Raw genomic sequence first — 18379 nt, 5'->3', positions numbered from 1 at the left:
CTCGGGTCAATTCAGTGTAAATCTATGGGATATCTATATATATATGTGTGTGTGTGTGTGTGTGTGTGCATGTTTTTGTGACATATCAGGACACAACTCTGTATAATGACATGGGTATGACACAGGTATTACAAGGAGAGGGTGACTTATGAGGACATAACCCATGTCCCCATTTTTCAAAACGCTTATAAATCATACAGAATGAGTTTTTTTGAGAAAGTAAAAATGCACAAGGTTTCCTGTGAGGGTTAGGGTTAGGTGTAGGGTTGGTGTAGGGCCATAGAATATACAGTTTGTACAGTATAAAAACCATAACGCCTACGGGATGCCCCCACTTTTCACCAAAACAAACGTGTGTGCGTGTGTATTTATTTATATATATATATTTTTGTATATTTTATTGTCTGCCAGGCCAAGTTCTGATTGCTTAGAAAAAAATAGCTATGCAATGTAACAAAAGCAAACAACAACAACAACAACAAAATGCAATTTAATATAAAATATAATAAAAGCCACCTCAGTGATGCCATTTGATGCAATGCAAATAAATGTCCAGCTATGCAGTTAAACAAGTTCCTCTAAAAAGAAATAAATAAATAACTTACCTTACTTGCCTTAGCGAAAACCCCTAATAAATCAAAAGCACAAATGAATCATTGTTATAAAGGAATGTAAGCGTACAATTTTCACTTAGCTACAGAATATCTCCAAGCCTGCATGTCCTATAGATCCTTGGACAAATGATGTGAATCATGTGATTTCTTTGAAGAAGTGCAGTGATTTCACTCAGAATAGTAGTGGACCTGAACACAAGAGACACAGCATCACATCCAACAACACAACCCACTCTTGAACATATACATGCGCTCAGGGTGATGGTTCATCAGTGAAGCTCCTGCCATCTTAACATACGGAAACATTTAAGTGACCCAGGAACTTGAGGTTTTCTGAGATCTCATCTTTGTGACACAGACAACTCCATAAGAAGCAGCAATAAGTTGCCTAGGATAAAGAGTGTCTGGCAATTGACACTGAACTCACATCCACACACACCGTGGACCAGCCTGAACACGCAGGCCTCGAACAGATCTGTTGTAAAACAGTGCCTCTTTATTTTCCCTCTTTAAAAAAGCAGAGGAAGCGGGGAATTCGGGGAGGAGGTGTGATGGGGTAATTGCCGCTGCTCTGCTGCCTGTCATATGCTTGACTTCTTAACTTTTGAGAGCAGCGTGGAATGTGGGAAAGGAGAAAGAGGAAGACAGGGGTCTTACCACATCGTGGTGGTCTGACCTTGGCCCCTGCCGGAGGCCAAACACTGTCAGTGTCGCCCATTTAAAATCAATCCACAGAATATACGATTTCGGTGCTTCACGTCTCTGAATGGGCGAACATGTTTGAGATGCACTTAGCTAGGAAACAACAGAGTATGGAAAGAAAAGCAATGGCAGTCTTTTCTCTGAGTCGACTGGCTTCTTTAAGGAGCGCAACAAGCTGTCTTCAGATTTTTATTAGAGCCTTAAGCCCTTGATTGCAGCAACTGGCACGTCAGATTCAGCTCTCATCTCGTCTCTGTGGTCATTCATATGGGACGCAGGTGGGGGAGAAAACCAGGGAGGAAGAGGAGAAGCAGGCAATCCTGAAATCTGTAGGATTTCTGCGTTTCTTCTGAGCTCAATCTGTGGTCCTGACAGCACTATGCCCAGGGGTGAGGAGTTTGAGAAAACAAGGGATTATTCAGAAGACAAATCTGTTGAGAAACCGGAGGGAGAAAGTGTTTCATTTCAAGTCTTCAGTTCACTATCAGTTGTCAAACTGTCAACATCAAAGCAATTTACTGGCATGACTGTTTTCTGAAATAATGTCAAAGCGTTAATATAAAAAAGTGCAATTTAAATAAATGAATGCAATGTAATGCAATAAAATAAATATAAATAGCACAATAAAATAATAAAATAAAACAAAGCAAAAATATTAAACAATGCAACAAAAATAAAATGTAGTCAAATAAAAAAGCAACACATTAATAAACAAAAAGCTAAGCATTGCAATAAAATAAAATAATGCAACAAAAATGCAATAAAATAAAATAAAACAATGCAAAAAAAGGAGAAATAAAATAATAAAAACTATGCAAACTATACAATGGAATAAAATCAAACTAAGCAATGCAAATAAATAAACAAATACAATTAAGTAAATTAATGCAATAATATAAAACAATGAACCAAAAAAGAAGAAAAATAATAAAACTATGCAATGCAATAATATGAAACTATGCAAAAAATAAAATAAATAAATACATGCAATAAAATAAAATAAACAATGCAACAAACAAAAATAAATAAGAAATCATGCAATGCAGTAAAATAAACAAAGCAACAAAACAAAAACTTAATGCAATAAAATAATTAAATTAGACAACGCAATAAAATAAAATAAAACCGTGCAATAACATAAAACTCTAAAATCAAAAAATAAATAAAATAAAATCATCATTTGGTCTCTAGTATCATACTGACTCTGATGCTTCTTTAATTTAGAGAAACTGAAGAACAGCATCAGTGCAGCCTTACTTTGTCATTATTACTTTCATTCATATTTCATTTTTCAAGATAACTTAATACTTTCGATAAAATAAAACACTAAATATGAAATATGTTATATTCTAAATATAAAATACTATATATATATATATATATATATATATATATATATATATATATATATATATATATATATATAAGGTATATAAAAACACTTAATAGCATTGAATTGTGTTGCATTGAATGTGTAACAGCACTCCCTCAGTAGCCCTTGCATGTTCTTGTACTAACTTATTCCTATTTACTAGCCACATTCCTTAATTTGTAAAAAAAAAAAAGAAAAAAAAACTAACCCCTCGACTCACTATAAACATGCCAATTAAAACAAAACTCTCCAAAACAGACACTTACAATCACAAACAGGTGTTTCTTGACTCTTAAGACTTGTAGAAATTTATAAGGCCCTTAAAAACATCCCTGGCTCTTGTTGAGCTCACAGTTTGAATGAGGAGCTCGGGCTCTTTTTCATTGAGCCACAATAAATGAGTGTGTGTGTGTGTGTGTGTGTGTGTGTGTGTGTGTGTGTGTGTGTGTGTGTGTGTGCGTGTGTGTGTGTGGCACAGGAATATTAGATTTTGCCTCACCCGATGTAAGCGATCCACAATAACAGTTCACACACATCGAGGCATTCATGAAGCACTGTTAAAAGCTCCCTCCCATGATGCTTAGCAGCTTCTCTGGAAACCACAGGCAGGCCGCCAGCTTTTAAAAGAAAATTAGAGGAGTTTGGCTCTTTACTGTTATATGAAAGCAATAAAGCGACAGGTCCAGAAGCGGCTGAGGAATTCACGAGACTGAGCGAGAGTATCAGTGTGGAGAAGAGAGCAGGTCAGACATTCTTCTAAACAATATTTAATTAATAAAAAGTAATACATCGACATGAGGTCGAGTAAATGATAAAGACTTTCATTTGAGGGTGAACTATCCCCTTCTATTTGATCTGTCCTTAAAACAGACTTAACATCATCATCAGGTTAATTCAGTAATATCAGATCATGTATTTAAAGATATGTTATTGTTATATCAACATGCACATGATTTAGAAAAAAAAAATTGAAAAAAAAAATAGCGTCTATAATTGTATTCTTTTCAGAACCAACTGTAGCATTAGCTTTAACATATTTATCCATGCAATGTTTATTGATAAAATTAGCATTTTTTTTCAGAGCTTACCATCATAAAACGCATTTATATACCCTTTAGAAAAACAAGAGTACTTATTTTATTAAACATTCAATTGCAGTGTACTTAAAAACATAAAAACATATACATATATATGAAAAAACCTGTACTTACAGATTGAAAATTAAATATTAACAATTAAATGAAGCCTACTTTAGTCTAATTTTATGACAAACTAAAATGCACATTTAAAAATGTGCTAAAAATAAAAACATTAGGCAATACAGATAATATCTATATATTTTTTAAAGTACAACATTTCAACTTAATCATTACAAATGTGTAATTAAAATCATATTTAAATGCATGATTTACTAGTTAATATATATATATATATATATATATATATATATATATATATATATATATATATATATATATATATATATATATATATATATATATATATATATATATATATTAAACAAATAGTAAACTGAACAAAGGAGAAGCAATTATGAAATTACATAAAGTTCAACTAGGTATATTTAATATAAATTTAAGCTGTTATACATTTGAATTGGAAATAACAATAAGTAATAAGTACATTAATTTAAATGATATTATCTTTGTAATAAATACTCTTTTTGAAAGTCTCCCATGTTCTTCTTCACAATGGTACAAATAAATAGAAATAAAAAGTGTGAATGCAAGTTTTGATCTAAGTGGCTTCAATCAGCCCGTCACATCGGCATTGGAAGGAAAGGCCATCCTGCACTCCACAAATCACAGAAGCCCCCTGGGGTCAGAATTATCTTGTGACCTTAGGTATGGGTCAGATGTGATGGAGGACAACGAGCCATCGATCAGAGAATTCAAGAGTCATTCAGCTGAAGTAATAATGGACTGTTCATTTCTCATGCTTGTGTTACAGCACAATACCGTCTAAGTGCCGGTTATTGGTTAATGACACCCTTGAGACTCTTCCATCCTTCCAGCAGATTAAAGTGTGTGTGTGTGTGTGTGTGTCAGTGCCAGTTAAGTGCATGTCTACTTAACACCGGCCACGTTTGGAATTCAGCAGCAGAGCTCAGTGCATACTGTCCAGTACATACTGCATACTTCAACAACTAAATAAATAAACATCTAAATAATAATAAATTAATACCTTTGCATTTCATTTGTTTGGAAGTCTAAAAAGGATAATGCAGATATTATGCTTGAAAATGCTGACAACACTACACCTGACTTGTAGTATATGTGTGTGCAATAATTTCCTAATCTGCGAAATTCAACACAAACACAACATGCATTCAATCTTTTTATGATAACTGCATGCCCCCTGCTAAATTAAATATGCAACCTTATGAGTGCACTACTAATTAGAAACAATTACTTCTTCATAATGCTTTTTTTTCACAGCACACAACTTTAAATATCTCAAACTAAGCCAAATACAAAATACAGTATACTTTACTGTACAGTAGTGATATTTTAGAATGAATGATACACCGTGATTTTATGTTTTCACATGCACTTTACATACATTTTTAGTAATTTTATTGCTTTTTTATTATTCTGTTTTTTCAATATGTCTATATAAATTTGTATTAATTTAGTAATTTATTTATGAGTTTTAGTTATCTCAGCACTTCAAGTGAAAATAGTGTTCCTGTAGCTCAATTGGTAGAGCACTGTGCTATCAAGCTCAAGGTTGGGGGTTTGATTCCCCGGGAACACATGATGTGTAAAAATGAATAGCCTGAATGCACTGTAAGTCGCTTTGGATAAAAGTGTCTGATAAATGCATAAAATTTGAAATAAATGAATGTTTATTTTATTTCAAGTAACAGATCATAGTTTCAGTTTTTAGTTTTATTTGTGTCCTGGTTATACTGCACACTTGGGCAAATTCAGTAGGTACATGTAGCCTAATTAAAATTCAAAAAGCTTTATTGTCTTTTATAAGCTAACATAAATTTGCCATCAGTTAAAAGCTCACACTAATCCACACATCCATAAAAAGACATACATTACACATTATTACAAAACTTAGACACTTCAGAAATAAATAAGAAAACAAAAACACTAATTCTGCTATTTGAACAGGTATTTTGTCTTATTTAGAATGGATATTGCAGTGGGGATAAAAGTGGAATAACATCCTGGTACTTCATATATGTTGTGCATGATACACTGTATAAATTAGTATGAGCAGTACGTCAAAAGAAAGACTTTTTAAAAGAGTGGAATGTGAAAGACTCGTTAAGACAATTACTTGTGGGGTTCCTCTGGGACTGAAAGTCATCGGGCAGGTGACTTTTAAGTGTCACTAAACAGGAAACACATCCAAGTGAATCCCAATAATGAAGTGTCTAATGTCCCGTGGGAATTTGGTTACATTTCATGTTGGATCTTTAGTCATATATGCATTGTGGAAAAATAATTAGATGGTCTGTATGATTCAGAAATTAACTGACTGTCCATAGTAGAGTTTTTTTTTATGATTTTATGAAATTTGGACTACCTACTTCCCATCTTCCCATGATCATATTACTAGTCGAGATCTCAATCTGTCAGTCTATAATTATATTTGATGCTTTGAGTTCCGGCTGAATTTTAAAACCTCCGAAAGTCAGAAGAGTGTTTGAACTGTAATCAGATCATGGCTTTATTTCCTGTTCCATTAACTCCTTTGAATTGAGGAATTCCATTATTCAGAGAGATTGTGATCTGCTGACCTGATCTGCTGCTCTCCTGATTGACCTCTGCACCTCCTTTCCTCTTTTCCTCTGATCCTTTCATTCTCGTTTTCTCATTAGAGCCCTCGACCCGAGCAGGATGGGATTGAACTGTAATGTGGATGTTCATGCAGTGATACGGCTGTATACAGGGATTCGTTTAGGAAACAAAGATGGCAAGTTAGCAGTTATACGGTTTAAGCTTGAATATCAAAGTGTTCTCACATAATGGTCGGGGGCAAATCTGTTAAATGTTTCATGACGGGGTGGGGCGGTAAAGGCGGGACGCTGGGAATGAAATCTACTGAGACTCCGGTCACAAATCTGCTCCAATTAAACTGACTGTAAAAACACAAGAAAATAAGGAAATATTAGATTGAGGTATAAAACAAACAAACAAACAATTAAAGGAACATAAAAAGCAAGATAATTCAAACTTTTAAATTATGCAAAAAATGTAAAAAGCCTTGTATAGTTATATAAAAAATCCTCATCTGTTTAAAATACAAAATTAAAAAGTAAATTTATTTAAAATAAAAAAAATCATGCAAAAATAAAAATCTAGAAATATATTATTATTATTATTATAATGCTATTTAAAAAAACTAAAACATTAAATCCTTTAATACATGCAAAATAAAAAGTTTAAGATGGAAAAACATAAATAAAAATACTAATGTCATCAAATCATGCAAAAAATAAAAGCAAGATCCAAGGAAAGATAGTTAAAACTTTCAAAACATGCAAAGAATTTACAACATCTTATTAATAAAGTTAAATTCAAACAAAAAGTTTAAATAAACAAAATTCAAAGTTGGTAAAAAGATAACATTTACAACATGCTAAATATTACAATGCTATTGAAAAAAAGAAAAAGAAAATTAGATTCTTAAAAGCATGCAATATATATATATATATATATATATATCATATGTAAAAATGGGTTCAATTCTCGCAAACCAACCATTCACTATGACTTTTGCCTCAAAACTCGTAATTTGCTGCCTATTAATAGTTAGTCAAAATATAGTCATGCAGAATATGTGCTTTATAAGTTTTAATATGGTAATAATAGGCATTCTTATATGCAATTAGAATAAGATTTGGTTCCTATACTAAAGCGTTACCATTGATAAATAAGTGAAACAATAATGCCATTAAAACATATACGAAACAACTGACACATGAAATTAAATAAAACAATCTTGATAGAAAAGACGAAAAGAGGAAATTAATACCTCTGAGGCAAATATAAATTAATGAAAATAAGTATTTATTAATAATAGAAAAAAAATATTAGTTACAATTGAATTAGAAACAATGGAAAGAAAATTGAGGTCTTAAAAGAAGAGGTCATCAATTCAGACTGAAGCTTTTCTAATTAAGTGTTTGTGTGTGTGTGTGTGTGTGTGTGTGTATAAAGTGGCTGACTGGCAGGCTTGAGAACATTCCCCAGTTGATTTAGTGTGGTTAAGATCAGATGGAATGTGTCAAAGCCAAAAGCTCCAGTTTAATCTCGCTGGCCTCCCCTTCCTCTGACAACACAAGCTGACATCTGACTGGCAGTGGGAGTAAGAGAGAGAGAGAGAGAGAGAGAGAGATCCGGGGTGAACGAGAGTCAGACAGACAGGAAGAATGATAAGGTGATCTAGAAAAGATCAAAGGAGGTTTAAAGAGACAAACAGATGCATTAAACAGCAACAAGACTTTGAATGGTGTTCGGAAGCTTTTCTTTATTGGCCTGAAGATTTGAGTCACAGAATGCATGTAAAAGTTGGTGTGTGTGTGTGTGTGTGTGTGGTGGGGGTGTATTTTATTTTGTAAAAACCCAGATACAAAGCATGCACAATCACTCCTTCCAAATTCACTCAAATAACCTCCAACTTATTCATCTAAATAAACTGAAATGCAAAAATCAAAACTCTCCTTACAATGGCTGCCTCAAAACCATCAGCACTTCTGTTCTGAACTGACAAACACACACACCCAATGGCCAAAATGCTGTTGTAGGCAGGTACTAAGAACAAATTTGATCATTTTTGATTCATTTTGAAACATATCCATTAGTACTTCAGGGTAAACTGGTGAATCGCACAACCTCCCTCCTCCCCCCATTAAAAGTATTTTTAAGTTTGCATTATTTTGATGATGACCGAGTACATTTCTCCTCCTGTATTTTCAATACTGTACTACTAAAATATTGAATTCCCATTGCTTTCCCCCAAATTTACAGTAGTTCGGTTTTTCTGACAAATTTTGTAACATATTAGTAAGTTCTATATAATAAACTGATGAATTGCACTCAAACTTGTCACTTCACCCAAAATGTTCATAAATGTATACCTCTTTGTAAGACCATTTTGGGGACATTGTTGTTATATTTTTGCATTATTTTCATAACAACTGTGTACATTTCTCCACAATACAATACAAATAAAATAAAAATAATAAAAAATAAATAAATAAATCTTATTGCATTTTATTACCCACAAATTTACTTTAGTTTTAATTATTCTAAATTTTTTATTTACTTTTGACCATTTCCGATCAATTCTGGAACATCAATTAGTCCTTTATGGTAAACTGATGAACCACAAACAAACTTGTCACATTTCACCCCAAAATCGAATTATATTTTTTTCTGAAATCAATTTAAACACATTTTTTAAGAGCATTTTTTGCTTTGTGTTTGTATTATTTTAATGACACTTGTGTACATTTCTTAACAATATTCTCAACACTGTACAACAACAACGAAAAAAATATTTTACCCATTTATTCCCCACAAATGTATTGAAATTGCGATTATTCTCAATTACGTATTAATTAATTTACTGAATCACAGAAAAAAATATGTTTTTTAATTAATTAATTTAAATTAGCATAAACTAAAGGTAGTACAAAAAACACTATTCCAAATCTCAGTGGTTCAAAAACTGGCTTCATTCAGTATATACTGCACATATGAAGCCTATGATATGTGTGTTTGTGTGTGTGTTTGTTTGGAGGGATCGGGGTGAAATATGACCTGGAAATGTTCTTGACAGGTTTCGTTAGATTCACCCAAACATGCCATGGCCTCAGGATGTAAGAGCATGTGTGTGGATGTTCATTTGTGTGTAATACAATTGCACTGTAAAGCATAAAAGAAAAGCAACAGCATACAGATTCAACTCTTACAACACATTAAGACTTCAGCGAGACTCTCATGAAAACACCCATTTTTTTAGCTGTCCTATATTAAAACTTGTGTCTTAAAATGTAACAAACCCCTTCCCATTAATTCCAGCTGCAGAAGCACAACTCAGAGAAGGTTAAGGGTGGATGGAACAGCCAAGAAGAAAATATCACTATAGAACAGCAAAAAACATTTTTCAATTAACAGATTTCGCATTAGAGGGTCAGAGCTCTCGAACAAGACAGCAATCGGACCCACATGGGGTTAAACACAGCACGCTAAACACACAGCTAAAAGGCAAAGGATATAAAACTCTTTCATCTGTGTAAACTTATTCATATACTTGTGCCATCTGTAATATTAGCTTTCTGTGCAATGCTCAATGGCAAGTGTACAAAATGCATCTCTGGTCTGCATGCATCACGTACTATATGACATTTACACATGCCACATGAAGATGTTTCATATCAGTCTGTCTGGGCAACTCATTTCCTCTCTTAATCTGCAGAAATAAAGCTTTGTGACAGCACAGGTCAATTCAAAGTGCACATAAGAAAAAGAAAATCACATAAAGGAAAAGAGCAGAAAGATGGAGCACTGTGCTTCTTGCAAAAAAAAAAAAAAAAGTGGATGCTTGGCTGCATAAAATATATATATTTTTATTATTATTATTTACTTTCAGCCCAGTTCAGAGCAACTCAACTAGAGTTAAGCTAATATTTAAGCAAAAGATGAAGTACTTCACATTATTTTATGCAACCAGGCACCCAAGTAACCTGACAGAGGTTTAGATGCATGTCATAAAGGTCGGGTTAGACTGTGAGGGAAATGAAGCTGTTATATCTCTGAATGTTCCTCTTGAGAATCTCAGAGCAGGGCCCGAGGACGCGCTCGAATCGTGGCCGGTCCAGCTTCACGCACTTGAGCGGGCCTCTGGCCACGACTGTGGCTGCACGGGGTCTGTTCAATAGCAGCGCTATCTCACCTGAATAAATAAATAAAACACACACAGATTAGCTTAATGACATGATTCAACGGCTACATAATATAGAAATAAATTTTAATTTTCCCACTTTTTTTCCCTTTGACATAAAAAAGATTTTGCAAACTCTAACATTCTAAACTCAAAATATCCTAGTGCACCCAGACCATTAATTACTACTAGGCTGACAAAATAATTCAGAAATGCATTATGGCATCAGGTCTGGTGTCCCTCAGGGCTCTGTTTTGGTACAGCTTAAATTTACATAAGTAACAACAACTATTCAATACTTAGTTACCAGGCTTTCCCGAATGAATAAATGTGTGAACAATGCTGCTACACTAATGTCAGCTGATCATAGGTTCATTTACATATAAAGGTTTAAAAAGTACAGTAGAAAAACAGTCAGTTTAATTCAGACAGAGGGGAAAACAGATGTTTTTGCACTGGTTTTGCAAAAACACTGATTGAATATAAAGACACATGTGTAGATTATGCCCCGTTTTAAAGGACAAAAAAAATCTAAAAGTTGTTATACAATTACATGTTATTTTACTAAATGTTTGAAAATGAGGCTGACAGATCAGGGCTTTCCTATATCATAGTCATTTTGCAGAAGTTGCAAAGACCAACAGTAGATAATCAGCACAAAATAAAACATTCTAAAAAAAATTTTTTTTTAAACATAAGTTTTAAATAAATGAATAAGACAAAGCATTTTCAAAATAATTAAATATTATAATATTTAGTAGTAATTAGTTTCATAATAATAATAATCATAATCATTATTATAAATAATATATTAATGTAAAAAATATATGAAAAATACACATATTATTTTATTATTATGATTGTTTTTGCTCTTTGTGTAAGAACATTAACTTTATAGGTTGATATAATGAAACAAATATGTACATTATGACCCTTTAAAGAAAATAAGTAGACAACAACAAAGTATTTAAAAGACATTTAAACAGACATTTAAAGGTACTTTTAAATGTAATTTGAAATTTTATTTTATGCAAAGACTAATAAATTCAAAAACCATTTGACCAGCCAAACACTGCAACACTGACTCAACCCAATGGTATGAGTTTGAGGAGGGACGATCTCTCTGGTCAACCAATGGCAGATGGGGGAGTGTTTAGAAAACCTCTTTAAAACAATCACTATTTTTGCCATTTTGTTTGGTGACACTTGTCGTGCAGAAAGTCTCACTTCATCTTAAAGCAGTCATCTGTTAAAATTCACTGGCTTTGGTGTATGCTGATAACATAAACACACTGCTTTGAAATAATACAGTCATAATACAAAAAGCAGTGTCTCGCTATATAATGTAAATATTACTATATCCTGACATGCGATAAGCTAAAGATCAGCGTGCCTGTGGTGCAGTAGTGTAAACCGCACTGACGGTAAACAAGCACACAGATCTACATTCTGCAAGCCCTGCACATGACGAACTGCCACCTGTTAGGAAAACTACTCTTCCTGTCTGGCTTAGGCACTTCTGTTCTCTTATTTACAAGACTCTGGCACAACGCTGCAGGCTCTGCGTTTCTCACAACACTTACCGAAGTAGTCAGACGGACCCAGGCGGCCCACTTCAACATATTCCTCGTTATCAGACCTGCGCTGCAGAACAGACGCTGTACCCTGGGAGGAGAAAGAGAAAGTGAGATGCAGGTTTCATGAAGAGGAAAACTACAAAAAGAGGAGAAAAAGGAGACTGAAAAGCCTAGCTCATGGTGTCGAGTTTGAGACACGTCAGAAGGATTAGTGAAAGAGAGATTCTTTGCTTTATACGCCTGCAGGTGTACAGGATTTAGACAACTCTGCATGCTGCTTCAGGGAGTCGCAAGACACACACACAAACACACGTCATAGACTGACACACACACTTACATACACGCACACCTGGGCCTGTCAGTGTTGAGATTTTTATAGAGTTCCACTGCATGCAGCGACCCACAATGCAATGCAAAAACTCATTTAGGAAGATAAACAAGGAAACCCACACACGTTCTGTCACATTTGTCACATCAAGGACAAATGCATTACCCACAATACAACAGTAAAAGGAGGGAGGCCCCACAGGCCGAGGCTTTTCTATTCACAAAAGCAGTTAATCAATACAAAAAGAGTAAAACCATTATTAGAATAATGTAATTGGTGTAAATGTTAAAAAATGTAAGTAAATAAATCGGTTAAATAAACATAAATTAAACAAATGTGCTTAATTAAAAAAATATATAATTAAATAAAATAGTATTTAATAATAATAATAATAATAATAACAATTATTATTTATTACAAATATATTTAAAATATAAATTCAATAAATAAATATAAAACAGAAAAATCTGTAATATATGAGAAATTAAATTCTTCAATTAAATGCTTCTATAAAATAAATAATAAAAAAATCCAGAATTAATAATTAAAAATACTGTTAATATAGAATAACTATTACATCCATTATTCTTATTCTTATTCTTATTATTAAATAATTTACTTAACAATATTTTTGACATGAAAAATCCAGATTATTTCATTACCCTCCAGACTGTGAGTAAACTGGTATCTTGTAAGCAAATGTGGGGGTTGGTAGTGGGTTAAGAGGTCATCTAAAGACTCTTTTGGCACGTCACTCAGGGCTTTGCACATCAACAGCATCAATTTGTATCCTATTTGTAATTTAAATGAAGAGAAAAAAAATGTGGACTAATTTTTTAAATACCATTAGGGAACTTTATGATGAAGTGACATTGCATATGTGAGAAAGCAGTTCTACAGATACTGCTGATGTGGTTTTCAAACAACAGCACACTTAGATTAAAGATTAAAGCTTTTCCATAAACATCTAATTAAAAAAATATCAATGAACTTATCCAATTTTGATTAAATTTAATTTCCTTGTTAGTGGTAATCAGTGTTTCTTTCGTCAATGAAAATTATGACTAAATATCGTCGTCAACGAACCTTTATCAAGTGACGAAAACGAGACAAGATGCAACGAAAATGCTGGTCATGTGACAATGACTATAATTAAGGGCCCTATCTTGCACCCAGCGCAATTGACTTTGTACACCGACGCATGTGTCATTTCTATTTTGCACCCGCGCAAAGCGCGCTTTTCCCTCCACAGAAGCACGTCGCTAAACTAGTGAATGAACTTGCGCTCCCTGGGCGGTTCAGCGCAAAAAAGGAGGCGTGTTCCGGCGCAAACAATCCCTGGTGCTATTTGGCTGTTCCATTAAACAATTGCGCCACTGACCAGAAAAAACCTAGTCTAAAGTCAGTGGCGCATTGCGCGTTGTTTATTATGCTATTTTAAGGGCGCATGCTTGACCATAATGTATAGCGTGCACAACGCGCATACACTTTGCTCATGTAATCTACACAGATGCAACAGTTATTTTTGCATATCATAAATTGTTACACTAAAAAAAAATATTAACACATGAGATGACGGAAATCATTGTGGTGTATTTTGGGTGGGTTTCTCCCATCCCCATACAACACAACTTCTCAGTCTTTCACTGCTCTTACAAGAACCTCAGTCTCCTCGGCTGTGAACCGCTCCTGGCGTGCGCCTGGTAAATACGCCATAATAATAGCAATCCATAATGGAACTTGCGCACCTGCTTTTAAAGGGAATGTTGGATGACGCTCTGATTGGTTTATTTCACGTTACGCCCAAACCACACCTATGAATAATGAAGCTACTTCAGACCAACCCATTTTAGATTTGCGCTGGGCGCAAGAGCCATTTATCCCGCCGGGAAAATAGCAACAGCGCCGAGACCCGCCCACAAAGTTACTTGCGCTTCGCGCTTTGACGCTTGCGTTTCAGATCGTTTAAATAGGGCCCTGAATGTATTATGCAATACTGTTGACGAATAAAAAAACGAGACTAAATGTGGTTAAAAAAATAAAACGTATGCTAAAATCTCTCTTCATTTTCGTTTACCAAAACGAGATGAAACAAAATGTTATTTCGTCTTGTTTAATCGCGTTATTTTTATTATTTTGCAGTTTTTCTGTTTCCTGTGTCTCACTTCAGGGGTTGCATCAGGTCGCACTGCGCAGATGCAGGTGACATCACTTCCTCAAGCCCCACTCGCGGCATTATTTAGAAAATGAAAACAAACAACGTTAAGTCTGACACAGAAAAAGGGACCGATGTTTGTACTTCTAACATATTTGGTTGGTAAAATAAATGTTGTAAATTCAAATCAGAGCGTCTCATGTGTCCGGAATGGATGTATTCATGAGTTTATAAGGTAACATCATATAATAAGATAACCTTGTTCGAAATGGGTTTGGCTAAATAAAATTTTGGTTTTGTCTATACTTATACTACATTGACTGGGTTAAATAGAATTGCATTACTAAAAAGACTAAATGTGATCAGTTTTCGTCGACTAAAATTTGACGAAAATAGTCATGGATAATTCTGACTAAAATAAGACTTAAATGCTGAGACTTTTAGATGATTGAAACATGACTAGACTAAAAAGAGTATGAACGTGACTAAAACTAATAAACTAAAACCTAAAATGACAGCTTCACACAAAGACTAGGCTAAAACCAAAATTAAACAGGCTGGCAAAAACCATCAATGTAATGCACACAAACTGTTACCAAGAGAGAGCACTTACAGTGAGAAGAGGCCCAACGCTTGATGGACCCCAGAAAGGTGTTTGTTCTCAGTGGATTGTTGTCTACACTCAAACTGTTAGTGGACACTGACATCTGATTTGAAACAGCGTTGCTGAAGACTGAAACAGCGCTTGTCAAAGTAGTCAGTGACATATCACTGACCACTGCCCATGGCTGTATCTCTCTTGAAGCACTACTGGATCTCTTTGCAGCTTTCAGCACAGAGTTGACCCCATTGACCTTAACATCCTGCTAGGAAGACTTGAAAATCACGGGTCAAGTATGAAAATTAAGGGTTTAGGATAGTGTCCATCAAAGCAGAGTTATTATTTAAATCATTATAAACACTGTTAAATTCCACTGCTACACTGATGAAACACAATGATGCACCTTCAAGACTAAAGGGATGTAACTTTAACTGTAAAGACTCAGGTATTATGGTCAATTTTGAGCTTTTTAAATTTAAAACACCTTGAAAATTGCACAGCAACACCCTGGAAACCACATAACAAAGTGTTAACACATCTGCTACTAGCTGCAACTGCTTTGGCAATACAAAAGTACAGTTTTTGTCATGCCAATAAAGTTCCCCTGAATTGAAATTGAGAGAGAGAATTGACACGCTACATGTAAACGATATTCTTTGTTGTATTTTCCAGTAAAAATAATGGTGTTCCTTCGGAATTCTTCAGCTTTTAAGAACTGCTGGGTTTTTCCGGTAGTAGGTGGAAATAATGCGCAAACGGGAATCTCATTGGCTGGTGCTCACCTATTAACCTCCCTGTACTGATTTCAGCAAATCAGTTTGAGTGAACATAACACAACCTGATTAATATTCATGAATCCAGTAGCTCATTAATCATTAGTGTGTTTTATATTGTAATTATTAGTAGTATTCATATAGTAATTATCTTATCAGTATTTTTGTTAGTTTTTTCCTAATTTATTTTTGTTTTACACAAACACTTAATGTCTAGTGGCTCCACCACCAGTCCAGTTAAAATGTTCAGTTAAAATAACTAATATGAATTCATACATGGTTATCAAGTTGTAATTCAAATTACTAAAGTTCTATCATTAAATAATACTTGATTATCATATTATAATGCTTCACAGACTGATGTTAAGAGTATACTTTTAAGTTATTTAGAAAACTGTGCCCTTTTACAATCATTTATCATATACAGGTGCTGGAATATCATCAAAAAGTTGATTTATTTCACTAATTCCATTCGAAAAGTGAAACTTGTATATTATATTCATTCATTACACACAAACTGATATATTTCAAATCTTAATTTCTTTTAATTTTGATGATTATAACTGACAACTAAGGAAACTCACAAATTCAGTATCTTTCAGTATTTAGTATATTCTGCATTCTTGGGTCTGACATATCACATCTTCCTTTTCACAATACCCTATAGATTTTCTATGGGGATAAGGTCAGGCAAGTTTGCTGGCCAATTAAGAACAGTGATACCATGGTCCTTAAACCAGGTACTGGTAGCCTTGGGACTGTGTGCAGGTGCCAAGTCCTGTTGGAAAATGTAATCTGCATCTCCATAAAGTTGATCAACAGCAGGAAGCATGAAGTGCTCTAAAACTTCCTGGTATACGGCTGTGTGATCTTGGACCTTAGAAAACACATTGTTAAATGACACCTAGCAGGACCGATACCATTGTCTCCCTTTCGTTTTGGCATGTTCGAAAGCTTGTACAAAGGCACCTCTGTGCTCCTATTTGTGGGGAAGTTGTGGCCTAATGGTTAGAGAGTCGGACTCCCAATCGAAAGGTTGTGAGTTCGAGTCCCGGGCCGGCAGGAATTGTAGGTGGGGGGAGTGCATGAACAGCTCTCTCTCCACCTTCAATACCACGACTTAGGTGCCCTTGAGCAAGGCATTGAACCCCCAACTGCTCCCCGGGCGCTGCAGCATAAATGGCTGCCCACTGCTCCGGGTGTGTGTTCACAGTGTGTGTGTGTGTGTGTTCACTGCTCTGTGTGTGTGCATTTCGGATGGGTTAAATGCAGAGCACAAATTCTGAGTATGGGTCACCATACTTGGCTGAATGTCACTTTCACTTCACTTGTCCAGTGTCATAGCTGTGATGGATGAATTTCTTGTGTACGACGCAAAAAAATAAAATGCTAGTTTTTCTGTGTCTACGTCGTAAAGCATCACAGAGACGTCGTGCACAATGACACACTACATGAGATGAAACGGTTGAATCGTGCGTCCCGATGCCCAAGCAGATCATGGTAAAATCAGGGGTAAACTTCTGTAGTCTGAACGGGGCTTTAGAGCACTTTAAAACTTGCATAGCAAAACCCTGGCAACCACCAAAAACAGTCTTGCAAATGTTAAAACCCCTTATACCACTTCAGAAACTGCATTGCAACACCCTAGTAACCACCACCAACAGTCTAGCAGTCACAACAGAGTGCTTAACTCCCCTGTGGCAATCGCCTATGTGGATAACTTTGCCTATGTGGACTACCTGAGAGATCTCCAAACACCCTACTGCCTTCTGTGTCTCCTTCAACCACAGGGATGCATGCCTCTTCCAAGCTTCGTACGAACATCTGCTGATGGAAAGGCATTATGTTACAGAGGTCCACAGCTGTGGGACTGCCTCACTGCCAATACACAGAATCAGACACGCTGCCAACATCTTATTCAAAGTCTAGAACACAAACATTCCAGTTCAATCAAGCAGACAGCTAAAGTAACTCATGCATACATGCTACCATTTCCACCTGAGGGCATCAAGCTCAACTGATCACCAGAGACACAGAGGGTTTGGTGTGATGCCAACATTGTTGACTTGCTCTTTACTCAGTAAAGTCTGGTCGTGGCGTCTGGATGGGTGGCTCTCCACCTCTCGGTCTCTTTAAGGAGAAGCATGCCATCTAATTTGCCTTGCTGCATAAATACTAACAAATCTTCTCCTCTGCTTCTCCTGCATTGATGTGTGCATGTTAGGTATGCATAATTTTGCACGCTTTCATGGGATGAAGTAGGCAGAACTATCTTTAACATTTTATTTTCTCACGCTCGTTTGCACACAACACACAAACACTATTTAT

The 18379-nt window shown here is 35.0% G+C and overlaps 1 protein-coding gene across 3 annotated transcripts in view; it reads right to left on the bottom strand.

Annotated features, from left to right (window-relative positions):
• Positions 1-8179: 8179 nt before the first annotated feature.
• LOC127952831 (cAMP-dependent protein kinase type I-beta regulatory subunit) overlaps positions 8180-18379 on the bottom strand; it is a 54734-nt gene continuing 44534 nt past the window's right edge. For all 3 annotated transcript variants that reach the window (XM_052551671.1, XM_052551672.1, XM_052551670.1), the window contains exons 10-11: positions 12201-12282; positions 8180-10629 (exon numbers count right to left, since the gene is read on the bottom strand). In XM_052551671.1, coding sequence (XP_052407631.1) covers positions 10457-10629; positions 12201-12282 — 255 coding nt within the window. In that variant the 3' untranslated portion in view covers positions 8180-10456. The remainder of the gene's footprint in view (positions 10630-12200; positions 12283-18379) is intronic.

The sequence above is a fragment of the Carassius gibelio genome, chromosome B3, assembly GCF_023724105.1.
Source record: "Carassius gibelio isolate Cgi1373 ecotype wild population from Czech Republic chromosome B3, carGib1.2-hapl.c, whole genome shotgun sequence".
NCBI classification, from domain to species: domain Eukaryota; kingdom Metazoa; phylum Chordata; class Actinopteri; order Cypriniformes; family Cyprinidae; genus Carassius; species Carassius gibelio.
Note: the sequence above shows the minus strand (reverse complement) of the source record. Positions and strands in the feature narration are given on the sequence as shown.